The sequence below is a fragment of the Meleagris gallopavo genome, chromosome 20 (assembly GCF_905368555.1).
Source record: "Meleagris gallopavo chromosome 20, MGAL_WU_HG_1.1, whole genome shotgun sequence".
NCBI classification, from domain to species: domain Eukaryota; kingdom Metazoa; phylum Chordata; class Aves; order Galliformes; family Phasianidae; genus Meleagris; species Meleagris gallopavo.
The window spans coordinates 10,072,462-10,100,353 of NC_139423.1; the positions used below are offsets into that span (position 1 = coordinate 10,072,462).

Genomic DNA, 27,892 nt, shown 5'->3' on the forward strand with positions numbered 1-27,892 from the left:
ACAAAGGGGAGAGAAAAGTACAAAATGAATGGCTTCCCCTGTTCCCTTCTCACCATCCATACGTGCCCGCGAACAACAGATGGAAGAAATGAAGGTTGATCAGAGAAGGAAACAGAGACAGATGTCGTGCCTGTGCCATGTGTTAAAGCCTTGATCATACTTGCAGAAATGGGATATTGCACGGGGGGCCTCGCTATGTGGCAGGCCATGAGCTCTGCTCCTGTTCTGTGAACCAGGAGGGCCAGGAGCAGCAGCAGCAGCACGTGGAGCAGGAGGAGAGGAGAAGCCTTTGCTGGGACAGCATCACCCTGTACCTACCCCATACCCAGCTCTGCACGGACACTGGCGGCTCTGCACTTCAAAAAAAAAAGCGTGAGCCCACATGCACAGCAGCAGGGATTGAGCCACACATGCTGCCTCCACAAAGAACATGGAAAACATTAAACTCAAACTCACAGCACTGTGAGGCTCGATTTTGGGTCGTTCCATGGCGATGGTGATGCAGTTGAGGAAGATGATCACCAAAACGATGTGATCAAACATCTTGTGCGTGATGATTTTATTGCACATCAGACGGAACCTGCCAAGAAATGAGAAAAGAAGACAGCACACAGACAGGCTGTTAGCACTCGGCTGGTGGGGACAGCACAGCACGCTCCTGCAGCTCCAGCACAGCCGGGGAGCTGAGCTCCCTGTTTGCAAAGCAGAAGAGCCACAGTTCTGCAGTCCCCTCCCTGGCAGAGCCCCATGCTGCAGGCACATCTGGGTATGAATAGGAAAGGACTCAAGCTGCAAAGATCAATTTCAAATTAGAACCACAGATTTCCAGCCCCAGCAACATTCATGGGGGACTTAGCCTTGCTCAAAGCACAGCAGCTGCTTGCACAGCTCAGACAGGCAGCCAGGTGTGGGTCTGAGCCCTGCCTGCTCCGTGGAGTTCAGCTTTATCTTATATACAAGAAGAAATGCTTGGATGGAGCCTGGGACAACCTGGTCTGGTGCCTGATTTAGTGGTTAGCAACCCTGCCCATGGCAGAAGGGTTGGAGCTGAATGATCTTTCAGGTCCCCTCCAACCCAGCCATTCTGTGATTCTAAATACCTCCAGTGTAAGGGCTGAGCGCACACGACCAAAGGAACAGAAGCTATTTATTGTGACAGATGGTTGTACACCGACCCAGGATTTATAATACCATATTACATTCCCCTAAGTCTGTTTCTGAAAATCTCTCTAATCTCTGTATGAATGAACCCAAACGCTGCCCAGGGCCGATCAGCTCAAATGCGGGAAACTCTCATTATGGTGGGCAGTGTCCAGAGAATGGGTTTGGGATCTTGGAGCCCATGGCTGGGCTTTAGGAAGGGCAGTGCTCAGGTTCTCTGGGTGAGGAGAGAGAGAAAAGGGAGGACAGAGAAGTCTGCACTGAGAGGAGGATTTGGCAGGGCTGTGTTCTAAGCGTGCACTGGCTGTGTGCAAAGTTAGATTTCTCTGAGGTATCGGTGCCCAGCACTCCCTACCACACAAGCTGCCCTACCTGGAATGAGGAGCAAAGACATAGATGGACCAGGATTCCCTCTCCTTGCAGCAGGTGGGGAGATGTGCCCGTACCCAGGCCTTCATGCGGTCCCTTTTGCTCTAGGAGGAAAATGGAAAACAAAGATGTACCAGGAGGAAAAGCAGAGAGAAGAGTTAACGTCCCCAGATCTCCCAAGCAAAGGACTCAGGGAAATTTTTAACTAAACAAACATCCCCAGGTACTCAGTAAAACCAAAGGAAAACAGCCTTTCCCTAAAGGACCTGTAAGGTTAGGGTTAGAGCTGTGCTGGTGCCACGAACCCCTGCGGTCACATCTTCCTGCCTGCTGTGCACAGTGCATCCAGCATGTGGCAACCTAAAGGGATGGAGATGGCAAGTAAAACCCTCATCCAAGAGGACCCACAACTTGCTCAACTCAGCCATAGACCCTCTGGCTTCTCAGCAGATGCTTACCTGAATCTTCTAAGGTGTTCCTGTTGCTTTCTGGGCCAAGCCCTATGTCTGCACACCACTGGAAAGCCAAAGAAACCATCTGGAAGCTGCATTTCAGTGCAGGAACACAATGGCAAGCATCTGCCTCTCATTCAGCATGACCAGATCAGGCCATGGATTATGAAGGCAGAAGGGAACATCGTGGCCTATCTGACCTCCCGGCTGAGTGCTGGTCATCCAACTCCCCTGAATTAATTCCTCCCTGAAACCACAGTGCATCCTCAGCCGCACATATTTGAGACCATTGGCAAGGTTGTTTGAGGGCAGGAGGGCAGACGGTAGTGCTTTGGCCAACAGACCAAGTGAAGACAAGAAAATCCAGGAAACACCTGGTCCTGGCTGCAGCAGCCTCCGGGTTAGGTCTTCTCACCTTGGGTGCCAGGAGGTGAACCCACAGAGCAGTGATGCAACGTCACTGCAGCACCTCGTGTTCATGGACAAATTAAAATGAGTTTTTGCTCATTCATTCCCCCTATTTCCCCGCTCCCACACATGATGCCCAAGGAGCAGGGCTCCGGCACTGCATGTGCTTCATCTTGGAAATGGGGAAGGGGGGATGCTGTCCTTGCTTGGAGTCAAACTGTTAGCAACTTGAGGTACTCTGGACTTAAAAATGGGATTTATTAGGGTAATTGAGTGGAATGGAGGCAATGCTTTCTGCTACTGTATGCACTCAGCCAGGGGTCTCATTAGCGATGGGTAATTGCTAGTGTAGTGCCCACCTTAATGAAAGCACTTGGTGACAACCTGAACTCTTCATGGAATGAAAACAACCTTGTGAAAATAAAAGGAGAGATCTGAGCAACAAACCAGCTGGATTTTCCTACCACCTTCCTTCAGCTCTTCATCATTTCCTCCCTTTCCACGCCAGCACACCCCAAGCACAGCACAGCAGGGGGTTCTGGCCACATTAGGGCTGTTTGTACATTCTTCTTCCAACTCCTGACAAGGAGGCAGAACCGCTCCCCTTACTCTGAACTATATTTAATAGAGCACACATCCTGGGGCTGTGCTGTCCCTCCCAGCAGCCCGCTCTGCTGAATTATCCATAGATGTAACAAAAGGAAATAAATGGATCAACTCTGATGTCTGCTCGAAGTCGCAGGCAGAGCAGGGATTGTTGCCCCAGGACACAGAGCATCGCTGCGGCTCTGTCCGGTTCATTTTGCAAGCTGGAAGCTTTCCAGGAGTATCCAGTATTCAAAGCAGTTCTGGTATTTATCATGGGGATTTGTAGTGAATGGTAATGCGTCAGCAGCACAGAATGCTTCTTTCTATTCCTTTTGTCCAATTCTAATGCCAAAGATATTTTGGGGTTTGTCTAATTGTTGCAGCTCACAGTTCATGGGCTCAGTCAGATAACAAAGGCAGAAAGCGATCTTCCATCGCAGCCCCACTCGGCGTGTCAGCACGAGGGCAGCACAGCGCTGCTCTGAGCGGGGCCAAGAGCTGTCCCAGAGTACGGCCACGGGAGTCTAAAGCAAAGGAGTGACTCCACAATTCCACGGGTGGAAGGGCACGGTTTGATAATCTGTGCCAAATGCAAGATGTTTGCAAAATGAAAAGCGAGCGCTTCCAGCCCAAGTCCCATCAAACGCTTCCTCTGCAGGGTCCAGACACACATCCACAGCACACAATCAGCCTGATTGCTGCTCAAGCCTGCATTATGCTCCCAGCCATATATCAACTATGTTATTTAAATCATATCTATTTGTCCATAAAACACACCTGGACAGGATGAATAAAGACTGAGCCGGGGGGGGGGAGGGGAGGAGGAGGGGAGAAGAAACTGCTCTTTAATTTGCCTGCTGGTGGCTTCACCAGAGCCCCAATGGCTGCCACCGGCTGCCCCCCCTCTGCACAGCGGGATGCAGAGATGTTGGCTGCCTTTGCCCCATAGCACAGCCCCCCCCCGGCCCCCGCTAAGGAGAGCTGCTGATAAATAGCTTCTTTTTTTAGAACTTCCAGATATTAATGTGGTTCTGAGGGCAGGATGAAAGGCAGCTGGCATTAAAGGATGACTGATGCACTCCTTGGAGTAAGGGAGAGGGTTAGATTTATAAAAGATTTATTATAAGGATAGGGGGGAACTGCTGAAAAACACTTTATGAGCAGCAACAGACCTCCAGGCAAGCTCGAAGCTGCACAGAGGCGCTCAGGACCTGATTATTTTGTTTTAACTGTGCAGCGGGGGCAGGCTGGGGGGGCTGGGGGAGCGGCAGAATGGCACAGGAAAAAGTGCAATAGCCAGAGAGGATCAGAGCTGCGATTGCAACGGGGATTTTGCCCCTGGGAGGAGGGGACGCATTGGTACTCTCCTCAATCCCACACTGAGCAACCAGCATTTGGGTTTTTCTTCCCTTTCCAGAGTACAGAAGTTTTGCAGCTGGCACAAGCAGGGACTGATAACACAGCCCAGGTCAGCAGATGCCCAGCACAGACCCGCAGCCCAGGTCCTGCCATGCAAACCCAAGAGGCAGCGGATCTCAGCTCACTGAGGTACAGATCTGTGCCTGGGTGGGTTTGCACGGCCGATCTCCCTGTCTACAGTAGTTCCACGAGGAACAGATTTTGTTCCCCTCATTTTGTACTTCAGGGGGAGAAGAGCAGGCAGGGCCTGATTCTGGGCAGTGGAAATTCCAGATAACCTCTGGGAGAAGGAGCAGCACGAATATAATGGGAGTCTGGGAGATCCAAAGGCACCCTTCGCCTACCTTTATTTCTGTGTGGCAGCAATCAAAACCGTCCAGCAAGGAGAGCTTGTTAAGCTTTGCTGCAGAAGGGCAAATTTAGGATTGCTTTGATCTGAATAACAGTGAGTTCCTTTCTTCTTCCGTTGTAAGGGAGTTATAATTTATTTTTTTCAATTTAACCAAATAATGACATTTTTTTCCTGACTCTGCCAAGGCTCACACAAAGGCTAAGAAAACCCCAAAATGTCAGGGGAAAATCATAAAGGAAAGCTCCTCAACCTGGAGAGCCGTTTCACCAGTCTAAGCAATATTTTCTGATCCGTCTGCTGCAGTGATTCGCAGTGAGTTCACATCTAGGGGCACAGAGAAAGGCAGCTGCCAGCTGAGGACATCCCAGCAGACGCCCTGGGCAGGCCGTGCTCTGTAACCCTGCCTTGCCTGTCCTTTCCCCACACGTTTGAGCTCCATGCGAGAAAATTCAAGGACCTTTGGTCTAACCCTGCTTGGTCAGAGCTCAGCACACGGAAGGAAGATGTTTGGTTTCCACTAAAAACGGCCGCCGTAATAGAGATGAAAAACATGCATCTGATTGAGCAGCGCACTGGGAGCCGTGGGGAGGGGCAGGAGGGACGTGTCCCACACGAGCTGCCCGATGCGAGAGAGCTGCCGAGGAAAGGAAGGGACCCACAGGGCATGGGAACCCAGAAATCAGCACGCGTTGCCGTCCCGAGCCAGCTATGAAGTGTGGTCCCTTGATCACTTGCAATAGTGTTTTTTCCAAAAATAATTACCACTCCTATTCTTAAAAATTCAATTTGTTTTATGGAGGTTAAAAACCGGGTTAAGACAATCAGTAAAAATCCCAGGCTGAGGATCCATGCTGGAGATGTAATGGGATAATGGCTTGTTTTAAAGGCGATTTACGGCTGAGCGACTCTATTCTGCCAGCACAAGCTCTCTTTCTGCTCCTGGTTGCTCTCTGGAGTCACCGCTGCCTTTCGCATTCTTTCACATGCTCCAAATCCCATTTTCATTCAACAAACTCAGTGAAATACAGTAAAATCATGCCCAAAAGCTACGGCCCTCATTACTGCCCCAATTACCATCACGTGGCTGTACCCAAAACCCATCAGCAACCCATCAAACATCCCATCCAACCACTGCATCCTTCAACCCACAGAACAAGGAGAGAACCTTCAAGAACTGAAAAGGCCCCAAAATGAGCCTGGCCTGAGACTCCAACCACACTGCCCCACGTTCCCTGCCTCCCCAGTCTGGGGGCACTGACACCATTTGAGCAGTGGCAGCACATGGCAAGTTACGTGCTATGATTTGAAAGTGCAGATGCAGAGAATATGCAAAGCTGGAGATGCTGCTTTACTATCTGGTGCTCTAATCAGCTCAAAATTACAGCTGATTTTTCTTCTCCTGCTGCCATGCTTTTAGCTAACATCTCCTAAATAGCACTTTTCAGGCCTGTGAAAGAGAGACACTCATGGACTAATGCCTCTTCATATTGAAATTAATGCAAAGCCTTGGAAATTATCACCATCTCTGCAGGACTAATGCCTCCACAGGACTTGTGGGCCAAACCTTGCCTTTGCGCTGCCTGTTAATGTCAACAGAGATTGTCTGTTCCTATGGATGGCAGCCAAAACCCAAATACTGGTTGGTGAGCAGGGATGTTTACTTATTAAAAATTAAAAAAAGGAAAAAACAGAGTTGTGCAATCATAGAGTGAAATCACAGAACCCTCAAGATCACCAAGTTCAACCGTCAGCCTGACCTACCATCACAAAACCACGTCCTTAGCCCACACACTGCCGCTGCCTCCAGAGATGGCGGCCAAGATAGCCACGGCCCCATGCATTTATCTGGAACCTGATGTGTCCATCCTGAATGCTCTGATACAGCGCTGAGACGTTTAATGTAATGCCACCGCCCAGACTGCTCCTGGGGACCCCCAGCTGCGGTGGTGGTGACATTCAGCCCCTGCCTCGGCTGTGGCTTCGTGCCCACCAGCATGCTTCCAAGAGCTACAGATGTCACCCGGATGAGCAAAAAAAGCCCAGACCAAGCATTTAGCACTTCCTTACCATGTTGCCTTCATCATCAGCATCATCGCAGTCTGGCCGAGGGTCGTCCAGGTGGAGCTGATGGACCAATAGGCCGGGAGAGGTTTTCCCATTGCAGTCCTGGTGCTCGGAGGCGGAGGTGCGACTGCTGTGCACGCTGCCGGTCCGATACAGCGAAGGCACCTGCAGGGTGTCCTGGAGGTCGAAGGAGCCCTTTGCTTCCAGCGACTCCATGCGCTGAGGTAAGGAGCCGTTGACGCTGCCGGCCCGGCTGGAATGCTCCTCATCCGAGCTCTCCCCGTCCTCTGAGCTCTCCTTGCCCTCCCCGGACAGCAGGGACCTGCGCTCGCCGCTCTGGCCCCGCCGCTTGAGGCTGGGCGCCCGGCCGATGCTGTTCCAGCTGGAGCGGCGGCTGGGCCAGCTGCTGCCAGCGCTCCAGGGGCTGTGCGGGGAGCTGCGGGCGCTGGGCTGCGGGACAGGGATGGTGTCAGCCCGTGCCACCCCCCCCCGCCAGGCCGCTCTCGTGGCTTGGGCGGGCGGACGGACGCTGCTCAGAGCTGCCACGCGTGCCCCACGAATGTTCGTTGGGCGACCGCAGGAAGCACAGGACGGCCTTACCGGGGATTTGAGCTCGTAGGCAGCAGGGTCCATGGAGACGCCGCTGGCCCGGCGTGACTCATAGCCCTGCGCCGCATCCCCGAACACGGCGCTCTTGGGCATGGGCATCGGCGTGGCTGCAGTGTGGATGATGAGCGGTGGGGTGAGGCTTTTCTTCAGCTCTGGGTGCTCGCTCAGGGCCATCACTGGAAGACACAAGGCAGGTTTTAGGGTCCCGCCGCTGTGGGCACGCACACAGCCTGCCCTTGGGTGGGCAGAGCTGCTGCACAGTATATGTTTCTCCTCCATGCATCAGGTGGAAGGGGACTAAGAGCCATCTAGGGGCTGAGAGTTTTCCAACAGCATGGTGGGGAAAGCAGGATGTTGAGAATGGGATTGGGTACCAACAAAGAGAGCAGATCCCTTACGTATGACCCCTAACCTTCCACCAACACCCACCTGCTCTTCCTCTGCAGACCCCTGGCTGCACTGGACTCCCTACCTGCTCTCCTCCTCCTCTTTCCCACTCTCAGGGCTCCTCTGCTGTGCCCGTGAGGACACTCCAATAGCATGGATTTCAGATCTGAATGCCATCACATTTCCTTTGCCTGCAGTTACGCTCCCAGCCCTGCAGCACAGTCTTCCAGCTGGGCAGAGTGAGCCACGGCTAAGATGAAGGCATTGTCCCCAGGAGGGATTTCCCACCCAGGATACGTTGTTTTCTCAGCAGAGGGGGTTGTGCAGCAGGGCAGGTGTCCCGGGGTCGTACTCACAGACTGGGTTCGACAAGTTTTTCTTCAGTCCACCTTCCTCTTCCAGGCTGCGGAGGAAGAGCTCGCCCTCTGAGTCGGATTTGGACGCATCCCCCTGCGGCAAACAGAGCGCTTCAGCCGGGGGGGTGAGGGGCTGCCAGCACAAACACACCTCGAACACACGGGACCGCATTGCCAACACCACACCTACAGATCCACCGAGCTGTGTGCCACGATGCAACACCACCTTTCACAAAATGAGGCATGCACATATTTATACCACAGACTAATTAACCTCCTACCAGGAAGACTGGCTGCCTCTGATTCCAAAAGCAGCCCCAGAACGGGATCAGGGAAATAAAAAACAAAAAATGCACTGCTTCTGTTTTTGTGCTGTGGGAATTGCACACCGATGTCAGGGAAGGATGAGCAACGTCTGGACAAACGTTAACCCTACTCATCTCTCTCAATTTATAAACCATGGCTTGAAACTCCCCAGGTGTGGGCAATCCCGTGGCTTCCTGGTGATGCTTAGAGAAGCCACCAAGGACTCAGGACGCTGACTTTGCAATACAGCCATGGACACACGGTTTACGGAAGCCCCAGTTGTGCAGAGAAGATCCAATGTCTGCCCCTGGGTGGCCAGCAGGTCCAGCTGCAACACAACATAGGTTTGGAGGATTTTGATGAATTTTGAATCCTGAGAGCTGCTGAGAACCCAGGCTCAGCCCCTGGAGAAGGGCTGAGGTTTACCACAGTGTGCTCGCTCCATCTCGCAGCACGCACCCAGTGAGGGACTTCCCTGCATGCTTCTGTCCATTGGCACTGCAGAAAGGTGCTTAGGGTGTGGTATAGTGAGCATCCATCCGGCAGGAAAAGGTGCTCGCCAGAACCATGCCAATCCACCAGAGGATTTGGGGCTAAAAATGCTTTTCTGGCAAACGGCTCCAAACCCCAGCATGATGCACATCGGGAGGGAGGAGAGGAGGGGAGGGAAGGAGGGAGGGTGCTGGGGTGGAAGCCAAGCAAAGTCTCCCTTAGCTGGAAGGAACCAGGAGCCCAGAACCCCAGCAAGGCCAAGCTGTCCCCGGTGCCCCATGGAGGTTTGGTGCTCGGGTGCTGGGAAATGGGAAAACCCAGCGGGGTCCCAGGCTGCAGGAAAGCACAGCAACGCAGGGCTGCATTTCTGGAGTGCCCTGCAGCAGCCCAGAGGAAAGTGTGAGGGTGCACAGCATGTGCAGAGATGGGAAAGCGGAGCTGCACGGGGACTCCCCCAGCACCAAACCCCACATCTGGAGCAGAAGCATCTCCTGCAAGCAGTGAGTGCCAGCCCCAGCGTGCTGCCCATTACCTGCTCCTGCACTCCCAGCTTGCCCTTCTGGATAGAAAAGGGGTTGTGAAAGAAGAGGGAGTTACAATCCTTCTGGGAAAGGAGGGCACGTCCAGAGGGACCCCAGGGCACAGCAGCTCTGCCAGCATGTACCCGAGATGACAGGATGCATTCAGATATGGCAGGAAAGGATTTTGTGCTAAAGGAAGAGCCAGACTTCTCGGAGAGGGCAGAAGGGGAAGGCAGTGAAGAGAAACACGCAGCCGGCACCTGAGCAAGGCTTGGAGTGCGCTGCACTTCTGGGATGTGCAGAGTCCACAGCCCCCTCCCCATCCCAACCCCACATCCCAACCCTCATCCTGGGATGCTCCTGTGTCTCTGACTGACCTCACCCTACAGAGCATGGGGCTCTGGCACGCTCCAGCTTGATTCCAGGTCCCTTCAGTGCCCCATGTGGGATGCAGAGAGCAGACGTGCCTGAGGACCAGCAGCACTGCCCGACCAGCATGGGTGTGAGCACACTGCTACGGTCCCATCTGCTGCAAGCCCCGTGGGTGAGCTCAGCTCACTGCAAGGCTGCACAGAGAGCTGAGCCTGGAGCCACCCTGCTCCCCAGAGCACCCACCTTCATTCCTCCAGCACCCCAGAGAAGGAAGGGACTTAAAACTGAGGCTGACTCAACAGTGAGGACAACAAAAAGAAAAGAATGATATCCCAACAACCCCTGACAGCACGACAGCAACAACGATGAGGACGGCAGCACGGTGTGTGACCAGGCACCACGAGGAACACAACCATGGGGGTGTGGGAGGCTCATGCGTGGCCGTACGTACCGCCGCCGAGTCGCCCGGCAGCTGAATACAGCTCAGCTGCCCCCCAGCATCTTCCCGCTTGGAGATCTCCTGAAGGAGAAACAGGGCAGGGAAGGGGGAGGAAGGGGAAGGAGGGTTCAATTTTCACAGTTTCGACAGCAGAAATGAGAGGGGAAAAAAAAAAAACCAACAACAAAAAAAACCAACACGAGGGGAGGCAGGGAGGGGATGGGGAAAGGCAGATGGAGAAGGGCGGCGTGTGGCCACGATGGAGAGCCGGGGGAGCAGCCCTGACGGGGCCAGCCTTACCTTTAAATTAAGTGTTTCAGACCGAGAGCTTGATGCAGCTCCGAAGTGATAATTGCGCTAATGAAACACCAGCTAATTATTGAAAACACGATTTCTTCTTTTCTTTTTGCAGCTGCATAATGGGATCTTTATTTATTATGCCATCATTAGGCAGCAGCGGAGGCTTCTAATGAATGTTTGATTAACACAACATCAGCCCTCTCACAGCCAGGTGAAATACCTCCAGCACCTCTTCTCAGCACCACGACTCGGTACCTCTCGACCCACTGGAGAAGCAGCAGCACTCGTGGCCCTTTGCTCACCAGCATGGGGTGGGATGTGTGGCCCTGGGCACGCTCACTGCTTGCCCTCGCTGCTCCTTGGGGCACGGCAGCAGTGCTCCAGACTGCAACCCACAGATGGAGAACTCGCCCTGCTCTCAGCCGGGATGAAGAGTTTTAGAAAGGCTGAGTCCTTGGAGTTTTCTACAATTCTCTGATCGGTTCAGGGATCTGAATGGGACATGGGGTCTTGCTAGCCATGGACACTTAATTTAAAGTCATTGACTGTAAGAGATTGACTGTGAGAGAAAGAGGAGGAAAAGCCATCAAAAGAAACCATGGAAACACTTTTCCTTCACAAAGACAATCCCAATGAAACCGATAGGGGTGCAAAAGATACGGGATGTAACAAAAACACCATTCAAAAATCTCCACATGGGGAAAATGGGCTTCAGTCCTTTGGTTGAAGTCCAAGTCCTGCTTTCTGCAGGTTCTGCCACTGCAGCCAGAGCACTGCAACACCGTGCAGGTTGAGCGCGGGGCTGGGGGTGGCCCCGGGGCACCAGGCAGCAATTAGGGCACAAGGCAGGGAAAGGGGCAGAGGTGGGAGTGAGGACGAGGCAAGAGGAGGCTGGGAGGATCGCCAATGGAAGAATACGCTTTGGAGATAACGTCGTCAGGGAGTCCCTCGTGAGAGGAGCTTTGTGTCTGACAGAGAGGAGCCATTGTTAGCTTCAGAGAGAAATCCCAGGGCAGAGACCTGCGCTCAGGCAGCGATTTCAAATGAGCAGCTCCATCAAATGGGGTCCCCTGCTCACCTTCCCCACACAAACACCCAGCCTGAGCTCAATCAGAGAACATGTGCCCAAAAATAGCCACGCTGCGTCACGTCCTGAGCGTGCCTCCTGCACTGGGGGAGCAGGTTACAAAAAGAAAGAAAAAATGGGGGGAGAAAATCAACTCGGCAAAATATATTGCTCCATATTCAAAGTTTGGAACGGCTCCTTCTTCTTTCCCGATTGCTTATATACATCTGCTGCCTAGCAACTGGGGCTGCAAAGCCGTGCACTAAAATTAACGAGGTGCTTGCAGATTGAGGAAAGGCAGTCAAGGACTGGGGAGATAAAGGCAGCCGCCCTGAGATTGTGTTTCAGCCTGGAAAGCTGAAGGAGAGTGGAAAAACACCTCGCTCAGAGGAAGGGTCGAGTGCAAGGGCTGGAGAGGGACAAGGGGTTTGTTTACAGGGAGGGATGATCTCTCTATTAATGCTGCTGAGGAGAGGATCCTTCGTGCACTCTCTATTAAAGCCCAGAGGGAGAGGTGTGTGGGAGCTGCAGAGCTGCAGGGATGCAGAGCGCTGAGGTCCGGGTGCTGTGGCTGTGCTGGATCCCCCCCGTGGGCTCCCGGCCCCAGCAGCTCCCGCTGAGCTCCCTCTTTCACACGTTGCCATTTACCGGAGGAGCGCTGAGAGCTCAGAATAACAAGGATGTGGAAGGAAGATGATTAGTAAAACACCTCTCTACAAGCCTGAGATACAAAACAGCACTGTAAGCAAAGTGGTTAATTGCATGAATCAGGTGCAAGGCCATCAAAATCACATGGTTGGGCAGAGCTATTGCCCGAGGGGCAGAGGAGGCGCCGGGCTTTGGAGGCTGTGCTGGGTCGTGGTCCCGGCGCTCAGTGCTCGCCGCTCCGTGCCGGCTCAGCAGAGATGCGCCCTTAAAGCTGCGGACATGGGAACAGAACCGCAGCGCGTTGCGGTGAATGACAGCGAGCGGTGCTGCGGTGCCAGCTGGCTGCAAGCGGGCGGGGGAAATCGCTGCCAGCCAGAAGCAAGCAGAGTGCCATGTGCTCCAGCACCAAACAGGCGGCGGGGCTGGGGGGTCACCTCCCTAGGGACAGGGGGTGAGGAAGGGGTGGCTGCACAGCAGGGCTGAGCCTTGGGCGAGACACGGGGCTCTGCCACTCAGGCGACCTTCAGAGAATCAATTTGCTTGGCTGAACAGACAAAGGTTTGGTTTCGAAGCCGTCATCGCTCTGCAAGCCAAGGAGCCTTCTACCTCTTCTCACTCAGGCAAAGGAACACTGAGCTATGGAAGAGAACTGGCGGTGACCTTCCCTTCAGGCTGAATGGTGGTGGAGGGGGGGTGTACAAGAGAAACGGCCACAGCAGTAACAATTAAACAAGAAAACACCGACACAGAGAGACGATACAGAAAAATGAGAGAATTTCTTCTAGCTATCTCCTGGTACGATTCCATTAACGTAACTCTAGATTGCACTGCAAAAATAATAACAATAATAAAAATAAATACGGTTCTGCGCATAGCTGTTCCCAGGCTGGTAGGATATTAGGACACAGGGGCAACAAATCTTAAATAATATTCCGCTGCTCGGCTCACTTAGCAGCAGCAGAGACAGTATGTAAAAGCACAGGCATAGAAGCAGTCCCAGCAAACAGCTTTGGGCTGCTGCTCCCCCTCTGGTCCCCGGCAGGACGCAGCCCCCCATCCCTCTGCACACTGGGAAACTCCTATGGGGTGGGTGGGCACCGCAGGTCCCCGTTTTGGGGTGCAGCTCCAGAAATTGCAGCCACAGAAATTGCAGCTCCAGGCAAACCCCCCAACCTTCCCAAAATCCCACAGCTCCCTGGGTGCCGCGTGGAGCTGGCAGGGATGAGGACCAGGTGCCTTAAAATGGAGACCATTGCGGTGCTGGAAGCAGGAGGAGCTCCACGAGCACGCGCTGCCAAAGAAGTTAATCATGCTCCTAATCTCCCAGCAGCCTGCGTAAGTTTTCAGGAAGGGTTTTAATCTGGCTCACAAACATGGAGAGAACTGTTTCAAAGGCACTGTCATAGCAGTTATCCCATCTGCAGTGCCTGACTCACCGCTGAGTTCTCCCTCCTGCATTAATGCTAACAATGCTTTTCATTTAAGCCCTTCATTTAAAGGACTTGCTGTATTAAACTGTGCCTTGGCTAAGCAGAAAGAAGGGAGGGGAAAAAAAAAAAGAAAAAAGAAAAAAAAAAGACCTCATTTTTCCCCACTTCTTTTCATGAACCACTCTGGTAAATGTGCTGCTGCCCACTTCGGAAATCACATTCCTGCTGCAGGTCTGCAGGCTCTGCAACATTCAAAGCCAACAAAGGCAGAGTGAGAGAACATTACCTCCGTCTGGAAACCCTCCACCAGGATGGCCACCAGCAGGTTGAAGAGAACGTAATTCCCGAACGTCATGAGGGCAATGAAGTAGAGTGCTGCCCAGGAGGAGGTAGATGCCATGCCGTTGTAGAGGACCTTGTTCCAGTCTTCCTGGGTCAAAATCTGCAGAGAAAAAGCCTCAGGAGCGTCAGACAGAGAGCGGCACGCTGGCATCTGCTCCGGGTGAGCAGTCTGCAGGCAAGCATCCCAGGTTTGGACACGACCCCTAGCTGGAACTAAACTAACGTCCCTATTTCAGCGCCTCTGCAACAAGAGCTCCACCGAGCCGTGCAGCCGCCCCACCCCCCGGCCCCAGAGGGCAACAGGTCGGGCTGCTCTCTGCTCAGTACCTGGAAAACGGTGACGATGGCCCAGAGCAAGGAGTCGAAGTTCTTCCTGTCGGGCAGAGTGTCGCCGTCCCGCTCGGAAGCGAACTTGCAGCCAAAGAGGTGCATCCCCAGAATGCTGCGAGGAGAGCGCAGTGCTGAGCCGGGGCTGCACCGCAGCGCTGCCCCCAGCTCCAGCAGGGCCCTTCCATCCCATCTTTTGAAAGATGAGTCACTCCTTCACTGAAAAGCACTCCTAGAGAACTCCTAGAGCAAACTGAGAGTGAATTCGGGTCAACCGTGTCGCACGGCTTCGGAAAGTGAGCCCGTTCCTTCCTTTTCTTTTCCTTTGTGTTTTGTCAGTCACAACATTTTGTTTCAGCTCTTTCTAAACAAAATGTTTTGACTTCTCCCTTTGCGATGACACGATTTTCAGCAAAATATGCTTAAACTGAATAGGGAAGACAAAAAGGGTTCCTGCGAAAAGCCTGAATGGAGCATATCAGGGGGCTCACCACATCTTTTCCAATTTTGACATGAAAACAGAATATCTTTCATTTCAGATTGATGCTAAAGGAATAATTTGTCTTCCCCTGCTCTCAGCCAGTAACCTGCATAATCACATTATTCACAGCTCTGTTCAGCATCGTGGCAGCAAACAGTGCTTCGGAGCAAAATGCCTCACTGGGAAAAGGATCATTACTGCACAGAGCAGCTTTCATCAGCCTTCCAGCACTGGGACACTGGAGGAGTGGATGCTACATGGCTTTGAGTTGAAATCCAGACCCAAATCCAGAATTCTGGGGCTACCCCAAACCTATTTCTAGCATTCCCACTGCAGAACTTTACTTCTCTGAGGAGGCCATGCCAGAGCACGAGCACCACTTCTGCTGCCTTTATTTTAGCAACATTGCCCTCTTCCTTAACAATATTCTCAGCACCAGGCTCGTCTGCGTGTAATGGGACAGATGTTTCGGGGTGGTGTCAAGGAATCATCCAGATGAAGGATTTTCCTTGCAAATGATCTCACGAAGACAGATGTCCGATTTGGCCAGAATTAAAAGAAGATTGTCATCAAACCACTGCCAGCGCTGCTCTGGGACTGTGAGCTCAGAAACGGCCCAGCACGGTCCCCTCACATCCCCACGGGATCCCACTGAACACCCCGGAACGCAGAGCTCTCACCAGGCACCCACCTAAATATGAAGATGAAGAGCATCAGCAGCATGCAGAAGGTGGCCACGTTGTCCATGGTCTTCATGAGGACAACAAGCTGCCGCTGCAGGGCTGGCATGAAGCGCACCAGCTTCAGAACCCGCATGAGCCGGAAGGTCCGCAGCACTGAGAGCCCCCCGCCTTGCTGCCCCACGATCTCCCACACGCTGAGAGGAAAAGAGTTCGTTGTGGGATGGGCAGAGAACACCTGGCACGAAGGCATGGGGAGAAGAAGCAAAGGAGAGGGGGGAATTCGGAGGGAAGAGAGATGGGGAGTGGGAGACCCTCCACGGGCAGAGAGGAGCTCCCAACGCCTCCTGGAGCTGAACCCCACCAGGGTCAGAAGCCCTCAGCTGCAACCACAGTTTGGTACGTGCCCAAAAGCAGTTATTTAGCTGGGCACTCGATGTGCCATTTGGGTCCCAGACTCTCCCAAGACGGATAACTTTCTGCATGGCTCTCTCAGAAATGACCAGAAAATAACCTCAAAATCTACTAGCAATTGTGTCTGATTGTGTTAACTTACAGCAGAGAGAAGCGCCATAGGAAGGCAGTTATGCCCACTCACCATTACGTCCCATTTTAATGGGCTAGCCAAATGAAGGGAAACGCGCGTAAAGGAAGCTCTGGGTTTGTACCTAATCACCACGATGATCCCATCAAAGATGTTGTATGGGTTCTTAATGTAGCCAAAGGGGCCGTAAACAAGGACTTTGAGCAGCATCTCCAGGGCAAAGAGGCTCGTGAAGACGATGTTGCTGATCTCCAAGGCGTTGGTGAGCTCCTCCGGCTGGAAAAGAAGGGGTGGAATGGTTGGTTGTCCATTTGGAAAATACACCTGAAAATACAGCCAGCCCAAATAGCACAAGTGTAGGAACATGAGGCTGATGGCAGCAGGACAACGTGACAACAGCTCACTTGAAGCCCAGGAGAGAGAAGGAAAACACCATTAGATATTTCATGTTTATACATCCGTTGGAAACTGAGGAAGTAAATCCAGATGTGGACTTTGCATACATCACAGTTAGCAGTAGGTTTATGTCAAAGTGTCACGAACCAAAAGATTTAAGCTAAACCTTTCTAGAGCAGAGGCTTTGGGTGCTGCAACTGAAATACCTCCAAAAAACCTCACTATCAGGAGACCTGAACAGCACTACTGCAGGAGGGCCCAATCCCAGTGTTTCAGTCAGGCAACCTAAAAATAGAAAAAGAAAAAAAACCAGCAAACTGACTTCCAGCAATCTTGGACCTAAATTAATGCCTTTGTGTTTTTCTGACACACTTCACAGGGGGTTCCCAACAATGCCTGCAGACACCAAGCGCTGCGCTTTCCGTGGCAGGTGGGCGGGCATAATTGGAAAACATATGGCAGAAGACAAAAGCAGTGCTGTAGTCTGCTTGGGATCAGACTTCACCACCAGCATCATCAGGAGGAGATCTCAACCCAAAGCCCTTTTCCCCATTTAACCCCAAAGCACAGCCACAAGCACAGCACAGCCACGGGGCCACAGAAGCTGCAGGTCCCAGCCCCAGCAGGCAGTGTGGGAGCCCAAAGGCTTGGTGTCACCGTCCTGCTCAGAGCGTCATCAGCTCTGCTTCAGAGACAGGAGAAACCAAAGGTTTTATGGCTATATGCTGTCTATAAACAGTTAAATCCCCGTGGACTTCCAGTCCCTGCTGTTTCTGTGTGTTGAAGTCTCCAGGCACAGCTGGCCGAGCCTGTTTAGCTCGAGTTCCTCCACCCCAGTGCGGTGGCAGCCGGGGACTCAAACTGCTCTGACGTTATCTCAGCAGTGCAGCAGTCCCAGAGGACCTGCGGAGGTCCTGGTGGGACTTTGTGATGACAAAGCAGCAGTCCCCAGGTGGCAGAGCAGGAAACGGCAGCATCAACAGAGAAAAATAATTGAAAAGGAGAAAAGGGGGATTTGAATGCTTCCTGCGCCTCAGACATCCTGGTGGATGAGCATCCCCTTGGCTAGCATCTGCCAAGCACACACCTGACATGATCTAGAGCTCAAGTGCCAATGCCTCGGCTCCCAGTATTAAACACAGCGCTGGTTTAACATCCCATCCCTATGGGAATAACTCAGACACGAAGTAACAAACAGGCTGGGAATCCATACACTAAGCTGCACCTCAGGACAATTTTAAACGGCTGAAAGTCTACATCAGTCCCAAAAAAAGCCAGCTCACGTAGAAGTCCCCCGTGCCGCAGCAGCAGAGCTCTCACCATTGCAGCAGCAGTGCCGTAGGGAAAGCAGCGTGCTCCTGGCACAGCCCCACGGAGCCCTGCTGCTGCCTGCCGTGTGCCCACCAGCAGCTCCTCCTCCCTACTGGGTTGTACCCAAAAATCCACCTGCCCTCTGCTGCTGCTCCATGCGATCTTTCCGATTTTCCTTTGCAAACACCTGAGGTGCTGAGCGCACATTGTGAAAGCAGAGCGGGATCTCCTGACTAAATGGAGAATTAATAACAAAAACCTGAGATTAATGGTCCAAACCGACTGAAGCTGGCAGGAAAGCCTCCCCTCCCCATGCAGAAGATGTGCATCCCCAGCACAGCCCAGTGCTGCCGCAGGAAAGGAGCATCCCAAAGAATTATTCTGCACTGGGAAACAGCACGTCCCAAGGCAGCAGATGGGTGCTGTGAGTTACACAGAGGGGTTTCCTTGGGGTGCTCCCATGTGGCAATTCCCACGGCGTAGCTCATGGGGCTCCACATCCCTTCCACAGGACGCATCACCGCTGTGCCACGAGCGGTGCCTTCACACACCTGGGAATTATCTGTGGGGATGGAGGTGGGCTGTGCTGTGTGCCCGCCTGAGGGGATGCTCACCCTGCAGGGACACAGAGCCTGGGGGCAATGCCGAACCCCAGCTACGGGATTCCCAAGGAGCCACATGCACAGATAATGAGGCTGCTCTGAAGGTGCTGCTGCCTTCGGGAAATCACAGGCGTGTCTGAAGCATCCTCCCTTTGGCAGCGCTAAAATCCTGCAGGGAAGTGGCTTTTCCACCCAGTGGGAATTAAAACTGTCATCTCAAAGTAGATGGAAGAGTTTCAGATGTGGCCAACTCTAATGTTCTGAAAGCCCTGCCCTTCATGTCAGCCCCTACTCCCTCATCCATTTGCTCTGTACCGCAAAATGGAATAGGAAAATATAAATAACACAGCCTGAAGAAGAACACGGAAACTTTCGTTCACAAAATGTTCAAACAGATGCTTCAAATATCTCAGATAATGTTTTTATATATATATATATATATATGTCTCTAAAGTGAAGTCTGCTAATCTCCTCATCAGTAGCAGCAGTGACTAATTACAATGAAAACATCCTATGATTAAATGAGCAGCACCCAGAAGGAGAGAGATGCAGGCATCGGCTCATCCTCCATAAATCCAGAACTGCGTCTCCAGGACACTCTCCCCACTGGACAACAGACGTGGTGCCCTGGATACATCACCCCCTGTTAGCTCTGTGTTCGCACAGTGTCAGTGTGTTGCCGTACAGCACGGCACGTTGATGAGAGCTGGCAGCACATAAAACAGAAGCAGCAAACAAACACCGTGCTGCAAAACAACACGGCGGGGAGCGGGGCATGGGAAGGGTGAGCTGGGCAGGGGGCATGGGCACACAGAACACCCCGAATTCAGCTGCAGAAGAAAGAAAACATCCATCCCATTCACCTCCCTTCCCCCATGCATGCTTGGGGGAGCACCCCAAGCCCAACCCAGCACTCACATGGGCTGCGCTCCCCCATTCCCCACAATAGGGCGATGGAATGCTACCGAACACCCTGCCACACCTTGCAGAGAGCTCACGAGGCTTTCGTTCCTGCCTTCCTCCAGCCATGGCAGCAAAATGACCGTGCCACAGCCCAGGAGTTGGAATCGATGATCTTCAAGGGTCCCTTCTAACTTGGCCTATTCTGTGGTTCTATGGCACACAGTGCCCACCACCACTGGACCTACACACACAGGGTCCATGTGGGCACACCTGGAGTGGTTGTGCCCTGCCAGGGGGTGCCTGCATCCCGCCCAAAAGCACCTGAGTGGCCTTCCCCTCTATCGCCCCAACAACAAAACAGAACACCAAAACCTTCCATTCCCCAGTGCAAAGGGGTGCCTGGGGGGCAGGGAGCATCCAGGACAGCACACAAACTCTTGAGCCGTTCCGCAACTGCGGAACAGAGCCCTCCTGAAAGCATTTCCATGGCAACTAGAGAAAAATACCACAGAAAGAAAATAACGACCTCAGCTATTTCCCAGGAAACACCAACATTTTACTGAGTCATCACCTGCAGATTTTATATATATATATTTATATATTTATATATTTACATAAGAAAAATCAAACAGGTCACATAAACAGGTGAATCTCCTCTCCCCTCAGCCTGACACCCTCCCACCAAAGTCTCCCTGCACTCCCTGCAGGTGCAGATGTCTGCACTGCGTCCTCCTCGAGACCCGAGCAAGACTGGGGGAAACGTAAGGAATTTGGATGAAGGGAAGCAGCCATCAATCAGCAAAATGCCCAGTCCCACGCTGACTGCCCATCACTTAGAGCTGGCAGCTGGCTCCAGCAAGAAGCAGATGGACAGGGATTTACCCGTTGCCCAGGTCCAAGCTGTGCTGTGAGGCTTTCCCTACAGATCCTTTGCCAAAATGGCTAAAAAGAAGAATTTCCCTCTTGGAAGAGTGCTTAGGAAGCAGCAGGACGGAGGGTTCACACTCGGCTCCTCCACCCACCGCACCCCAACACGCATTTCCCGCAGCTGTGCCCCTGCACCCACCCCACAAGTGCACTGAGAGCCCGAGGGCACCACGGTCTGCTGTCCTGCCCCATAGCCCTGCAGCCCCACACCCGATCCTCGGAGCCACAGCAGCTGCTCTGCCTGAGCTCCTCATCTTCCCCAGCCTGAGATTTCAGGATGAATATTATCCCAGAAAATGCAAGAGAAACACGGAGCAGCTCATCCCTGCACCCGGGTTTCGGAGGAGCTTAAGCTGAACAAAAGCTGCATTTCCACTTGGTCACACCTTGTAAGCACTTGAGATTTAAAGCCCTCTATTTCTAGTTAAGCTCCACCAAGTTTCCAACTTATCTCGCCATTAGTACTTGAGAAGTACCGAGGGGAGGGAGGGCAAAAAGAAGCAGGGAAGGAGAAGGCTGAGCGGCACCTGCACGGATCTGCTGAGACCGCCTTCTGGCGCCCGAACGCCAGCTCTGATGCTGACGGGCGGCGGCGGGGGAACGCTGGTAGTTTCCTTCCATCAGCAAAAGCACGTTCGTAACAGAGCTGAAAACTGGGGCTGAGGAGGGACACGGACCGACCTCCGTCGGGGAACCGGGGAAGACGAGAGGTGACGCCTGGGAGGGCACAGAGGAAGCCGCAATCAGGGCGTCCGCAGGAAGCCGGGAGCTCCCGAGCTTCGCTGTGTGCGGCTCCCAGCCGGGGGTCGCAAGCGCAGCCATCAAAGCTGAGCGGAGAGGAACGCCCGGATATCTGCAGAGCAGGGATGAGCCATCCGCACAGGGATGGAGCCGTCTCCAGAAATGCATCTTGTGCCATTCGGCCGAGCAGAGTCTGCTGTGGGCGCCGGCAGAGCAGCGGTAGCGCGGGGCGCTGATGGCAGCTGAAACAACAGCTGTGTGGGGGGAGAGCAGGCAGCACGAGGAGCTCCAACCCCGAGCCAAAAGCACCGGGAGGATTGGTGCTCACAGCTCCCATCCGCAGAGCTGAAGGAGACTTCAGGGGATGTCGCAAACCCCCGTCGGTTCATCCATAACGCATGCAGAGAACTGAATTGTCTGATAAGAGCTCAAACGTTTTCCCACTGCGTGAAATCTCTTTTAATTCTCAGAAGATTCCATCTCCAAAACTGGGATTAAGGCTGCTGTATGGGCAGGGCGCTGCTGTGAGCGCACCTGAGGCCTCAGCTCTGCAGGAGATGGGGAGCAAGTCCATTGACAGACACGGGTTCCTACAAGACCTCATAAACCCCTCATGTTGCTGAGGAGTGGGAGAACCCCTGAGGTCCAGAGAAGGAATTACCCCCAGTGACAATCAGCCAGCTGGTTCTGAAGGCAGCCATCCCAGTGATTAACAGCTCCAATGCCTTCCATTAGCATCGATTTGACTCCCCTGGTCTCCAACAACAAACAGTTAATAAGAGTAATTTCTGCTGAAGCGAGGGCTAATTGAATACAACACGTGCAAATCTACAGGGCACCTTGTTTTCCTGCAGGCTGGGTGCCCCGCGCAGCTGCAGTGCTGGGAAATTGGGATGTCGCCTGCTCCGAGCCAGCAGCTTCTGAGGGAGGGGAAGCCTCAGCCGCTGCCAGAGCTTGGAGCTTGGCTGGGATGAGCTGGCACGGGGCTGGGAGATGTGTCACGGAGTTAAATAGAGACATGGGACATGCACCAAAGTGGAAGCAGAGCTGTCTCTAGGAAGCAAAGACATCCATGAATGCGGGACTTGGGAAGAGCACGCGCTGTCCAGGGAAGGGAATCTCCTTGGTACAGAGGGACACATGCCCATGCATAAGTGTCTTCCTGGATCAAAACCTAACAAATCAGATTTATAGGGGGAATCATCAAATTGCAAGCTTCATAGTGAAAAGGTCAGGATAGGCTGCTGACACAGGGTTAAGGGAGCCCAGCACTGCCTGGCACTGACATGGTGCAGAGCTGGCACTGCTCACCGGGATGGATGCTGCCTGGGGACAGGACTGGTCTCTGAATCCTTGCACCAGTGGGACACAACCCAAGTGCCACCTCACCTCCAGACCAGGGTGACCCGAGCAGTAGGAACCCACAGGCTGCAGCTCATGTGATCTCCACCACCTCTTCTGGAGGCAGAGGAGCACTTGGAAAGACCCTATTTTGGCACACAGAGATGGCAAAGTAGCAGCTCCATTTAGAATCATCGAATCTTAAAGGTTGGAAAAGGTCACTAAGATCATCTGGTGCAACCATCAGCCCATCACCACTGAGCCACATCTCTCAGTGAGATATCTACTGTTTTGAACACCTCCAGGGATGGTGACTCCACCACTTTCTTGGCCAACAACCCAGCAACTGCCCTCCTGGGATCAAAGTGCTTCTGAACCCCAACCCAGATGGTAGTGGTACCACTGACAAGACTGCATTGGCTGTGCCATCACACGCCTGGCACCTGCAGCAAAGCACGGCAGGACTTCAGCTTTAGATGCTGCTCTGAACTCAAAGCCTCAGCAGGGCCCCTTCCTCCTCCCCCTGAGAACGGCCTCCCGCTGCCATGAGCTGCTCTCCCTGGATGCTGTCCCAAAGAGCCATTCCCCCTCGTCACCCCTCCAATTTGCTTTCAAAAATTAGAAAAAAAAATAAGTGTCTGTAGAGGTCTGAATGATTTCCTCTTCCTTCCCACAGCCCACAGGTTTGGTTCTGCCGAGATCCAAACCCCCACACAAAGCTGCAGCCTCTGCGGCTTTGGACGGCCGGGAGGACCCTCGGGTTGGGACCGTGGCTCCTTCTCATTACAACGGTGAAACGCCGCAGAGACAGCGGCTGAAATTCAAGTGCTGTTCAAACAAACGGAGATGTGGGGGATAGTTCATACCGAGCGAGTTCAGACAAGGAAAATCGGAACAGCCAGGCTGCTCAATGCGAACCAGATTTTAAAAACAAAAACAAAACCCCGAGCCCTTCCTTCAGGAAGCTCTCACCGAATTCTTTCCCCTGCTGAGAAGTTCAGCATCACGCCTCGCGCTAAGCCTCTGCATTTCACTCCAAGGAAGGGCTTGAAAGAAAGGAAAGCAGCACATTGTGGAGTGCAGCCTGGCTCGCCGCCAGGGCCGGGGGGAGCGCAGCACAGGAGCCCTCTGGTTGAGCAGCACATTTTGCTCCCGCGCTATGGCAGAACAAGCTTTTGCAAAGCCCCGGCATCGCTGCGGAGACTCAGCTTCCCTAAGGCGAATCAGTCGATTGGTTCAGCAGCGTACTTAAAATCCCCCAGAGCCTACCCTGAAATCACCTATTTCCCTACCCAAAGCTAACAGTTTCTACCTGCATTTCGCTTCGGCTCCGTAGAAAAACAAGCTCTTTAGCAGTCACATCAATAATCCGCAGCAATCTGCTTGTCGTTTCCCTGATGGAAAATTTCACACCGCTGCCCAGCAGCAGCGACGCGCTGAGCGCTGCCACTGCTCGGCCCTCTGCCTTCCTCCCCCGGCAGAGGCACAGCCTGCACACAGCACAGCACTGCGCCCTGCCAGTGCACCCCGTGCTCACACACACCGGAGCCACGTGGAAGCGGCCCCATGCCGGGCGATGCAGTCAGCCAGGGTGCTGCCCAATGGTGTCTGAAGGAGCTGGGGGGAAACACAGCCCCTGGGCAAACGGCTGTTATAATGATGTTGTTGTGGGTGATCTATAGAGGCGAGGGTTGGGATCGGAGGTTCTGAGGAGGGGAGGGTGAAGCCCTTGGGATGAGGAGCAGGGTGCTCATCTTGGCCTGGGTGACTGATGGAAGAACACGAGCAAACAGCAGGAGCAGGTGGGGAGCAGTGTTTTCAACACCCCCTGGTTCCTATTAATTTCAGTATGCTTTCAGGCTGTTGCCGTCTTCCTAAATATGCCAGCTGACCGTCTTTGGGTGGTGTCAGCTACACAAGTGGCTGTGAGGACTGTCCCAGCCTTCCAGGGACGAAGCAGGGCCCTTCTGGATGCGAAGGCGGGATGCAAAGCCTCCAGAGGAGCTCACTTCTCCCCCCTGGCTGTGGTGGGGACCTCAGCCGACCAGCACCAGGATGCTCTGCCGGTCCCAGAACTGCTGGATCCTACCCAACACTGCTGGGATCCCACAGAACCAGCCCATCCCAGCCCATCCCAGGCCATCCCAACCCTCCTGCAGCACACAGCTGCTGGAGTATCCTCTCTCCTCCAGCACTGTGCCGGTGAGCAACACAATGCTTTTGACAGGGCATCATAAAACATGTCCTGAAAGAATTTATCCTAACACGACTTGGTGTGCCCAGGGCCGCCTTGCGTAAAAAAACAAACAAAACAAAACAGAAAAGGTAAATATTCATTAAATAAGCAGAGAGATTAATATAGAAATTTACAGAGTCAAGTACTCTTTGAGCCCCATCACCTCTTTGCAAACAATCACCAAATGAAGACAAATTTGGTGAGGCTGATACCTGCACATTTAGAAAGGTCTCTTATAAAAGAAAAATCTCATGTTTCAGTGTTTATCATCCCTGCAGAAAGGCCTGGCCCAGCATTTCTCCACTCCAATTCCTGCTCTCATAACTGTCAGATTATGAAACTGCAGACTATAAGCTTCTCAAGTTAACAGAAAAACACCTCTCTGTTCTCTGCCGCCACTCTAAGCAGATGAACTAATAAAAACAGGCTCAGCCATGCACTCTGAGTGCCTGGGAGAAAGGAATCTGGAACAGTAGTAGCTTCAAAATACTGTCAGAGAAAGCAACCACCCACAGGATCTGGAGTCCCCCACGCACATCCGCTTCCTTCACCTTGTTACCAGAAAACCGCCACAAAAATCTGCCTTTTGCCATCTACCTGCCTGCCAGGGCACACTGCTGGTGGGGCAAAGGCCAGGTTTTTCTCCAAGACAAAGAGTTAAGGGCTTGCATTGTTGCCCTTGAGGCAACAAGCCAGGAGCCTAACCACTCCCTCCCTCCGTCCCTCCCTCCATCCCTCCATCCCTCCCTCCAAGCACTCATCCCATCCACCTATCTACCTATCCACCCATCCATCCCATCCCATCCCAACCACCCATCCATCCCAGCAGGACAGTTCCCAGGAGCACAGCAGTACCCTGCAGCAATATCACCTGAAATGCTGAATGGGCGACCAGCTTTGACCTCCTACCCCTGGACAATCCCAGCACAGCAGACCTGCTGTCACTTTCCGTGCACTCAGAAGAGAAATGCAAACTGTTATCAGTTTCTGTAAGCTGTCTCCCTGCAGGTTCCCAGGAGATGAGCTTTATTACTAAACAAACACGGACTCATGGAAGGTTCCCCTGCAGCTCTGTAAGAATCCCTGTGATGAGTGGCTCCCTACCTGTGGGACTACAGGAGCACAGCTACTAATGCATGCTGAAAACAAAGGTTAGCCAGCCAGTCTGCATTAGGACGTCACGGGGAAGGCGCTGGTTTGAAGGGACACATTTAGCACATCCGAGTCTCCCTGGCGTTCAGGCACTGAGGCATTAATGCCATAGGAGGACACAGGATTTGGAGCCACTCTGCAGCCACCACCACCAGCACTGTGGGCAGGGAGGGGACGTCTCCGTATGCAGCAAGTGCAAAATGTGCCAGAATGGGGAATAAACAACAGTGACTCGAGACGCAGGGGGTTCCCAGAAGGGGCTGGCATGGAACAGGGATGGCTGTGGCAGGGACAGCCCCAGCACTCCAAGCAGCTGCTGGGGCCGAACACCAGCATGTGTGCAGCGGGGTTGTGCAGCATCACAGCACCCAGGGTCGTGGCTTCCCCAGCACAAAGCACACACCTGCAGGAACCAGCCCGGCCCAGCCCGTGCAGCATCCGTGGGGCTCCGGGTAGGGGAGCAAAGCATCCATGCACGCAGCCACAAAAGGGACCAGATGGAGCCTTTTGGGAGCAGAGCTTGTCATCCCTATGGAGACACTCCAGAGTGGCAACCTCTTTTCTTAATGACAATATACAAGGAAAAGCTCGGCAGGAGCACAGCCGCCTCTTGCCTGCAAGGACTGCGCTAATAGAGTGGAGGAACAGCCTGCGATGAGTCTATTTTGGATTCATCACACTGCTGCTGGCGCGCTCACCAGGGAGCTGAAGGCATTTGTCACTTCCTCCCCCAGGATGGTAAATTCAATAGACCTTCTGTCTGCGGCTGCACTGACCCCAGCTGCCACGTGGCTGCGGTGCCAGCACGGAGCTGAGCATCCCTGGGATGTGGGATGAAGGATGCGGGATAGAGAGAGGGCAGCCAGCTCACCTGCTCGTGGTACTCGATGCCCATGCTGAGCGTGTTGATGAGGATGGCCACCATGATGCCACGGCCGAAGTATTTGCTGTCCACGATTTTCCGGAAGGTCTCGCACACCACACGCCAGAAGGCCAGCACCCGGCTGCTGCTCCTGGCCCAGGCTCGGCCGCGCTGCGGGTCCCGCTGGTCGCTGTAGTGGGCATCCTGTGTGAACTCGTACACACCCTCGCTGTCCGAGTCTGTCTCGTTGTCTGTCTGCTCGGCCTCGTTGGCCAATGCCTTCAGGCAGTAGGGGCAGCTCTCGGGGCTGCGGGAGCTGGCGTCCAGCTTGGTGCAGGGGCTGGCAATCTTGCAGGAGCTTGGGCAGGGACCTGCAATGCCAACATTTAGGGGAGGGCAGCCCATTAGCCAGGGCAGGAGAATTGCCTATGCACAGTGACAGCAAAATGTTGTGCTCAATACAACAGGCCATGAGAGCCTGCAGAAAGCAATCATCTCCCACAGCCCTGGCACACGGTGCTGCAATTAGCAGAAGCTTCGCCACCAGCAGAACTCCCTTCCTGCTCCCACTGGTTGCAGATGCTCCAAAATCCCCAGCTTCCCCCCGCTCCCAGCTGCCAGGTGGCTCCTGGGATGACAGCAGCAGTGGGATTTTCTCCCCGGCACCAGCTGCAGAAATCCATGCAGCAGCACCAACGCAAACACAGAGCTGCAACAGCTCAGAGCTCAGATCTGGGCATGGGCTCTGGGATGATGAGATGTGGCTTTCCCTGTACGCATCCTGCCTGGAAAGGCCAAATCCTGCAGTGCTCAAGGTCACAGTAGTGGGGTGGGGATGGCATCGGCTGCCTGAGAAAGCCTGGCCTGGAAACACTTCTTGGAGGCTAAATGCATTTGAGCTCAGTTGCCTCATGCTCAGAAAGCTCAAGATGTGGAAGGGGAATGAGCACCTTGCAGGCAAGGTGTCAAACCCTGGCTTTGGGAAAGCTGCACTTCGTTCCTGATGCTACTTCAGTCTTCCTGAGCTGGGGAGTGAAAGGATGTGGGGAACGGACCCTCTGATCACAGGAAAAACAGCATACTGGGAGGAGATTGGGAAGAGAAAGAGAATGGGTTCATTACAAACAATCATTTCCCTTGGATTGGTTGAAACCTCCCTCCTGGTTTGGGCTGAGATGCATTGGGTTGGTTGGAAGATTCCCATTGGCCTCACCTCGAAATCCATCACCTTTATCTGTAACGTGGACTGAAAGGAACCCTGGAAAGGTATAATGGGAAAAGAATGAGGAGGGAGCTCCCATTTCTGCT

The 27,892-nt window shown here is 53.3% G+C and overlaps 1 protein-coding gene across 12 annotated transcripts in view; it reads right to left on the reverse strand.

Annotated features, from left to right (window-relative positions):
* Positions 1-27,892, reverse strand: part of CACNA1G (calcium voltage-gated channel subunit alpha1 G) — a 108,878-nt gene that overhangs the window by 45,690 nt on the left and 35,296 nt on the right. For 5 of the 12 annotated variants that reach the window (XM_085239980.1, XM_085239978.1, XM_085239976.1 and 2 more), the window contains exons 9-20: positions 27,798-27,842; positions 26,594-26,955; positions 16,238-16,389; positions 15,581-15,766; positions 14,409-14,523; positions 14,026-14,181; positions 10,308-10,376; positions 8,166-8,259; positions 7,414-7,598; positions 6,817-7,263; positions 1,534-1,634; positions 457-580 (exon numbers count right to left, since the gene is read on the reverse strand). In XM_085239980.1, the coding sequence (XP_085096106.1) occupies positions 457-580; positions 1,534-1,634; positions 6,817-7,263; positions 7,414-7,598; positions 8,166-8,259; positions 10,308-10,376; positions 14,026-14,181; positions 14,409-14,523; positions 15,581-15,766; positions 16,238-16,389; positions 26,594-26,955; positions 27,798-27,842 (2,036 nt within the window). The remainder of the gene's footprint in view (positions 1-456; positions 581-1,533; positions 1,635-6,816; positions 7,264-7,413; positions 7,599-8,165; positions 8,260-10,307; positions 10,377-14,025; positions 14,182-14,408; positions 14,524-15,580; positions 15,767-16,237; positions 16,390-26,593; positions 26,956-27,797; positions 27,843-27,892) is intronic. The other 7 variants (XM_085239986.1, XM_085239979.1, XM_085239985.1 and 4 more) reach the window with 3 other exon arrangements.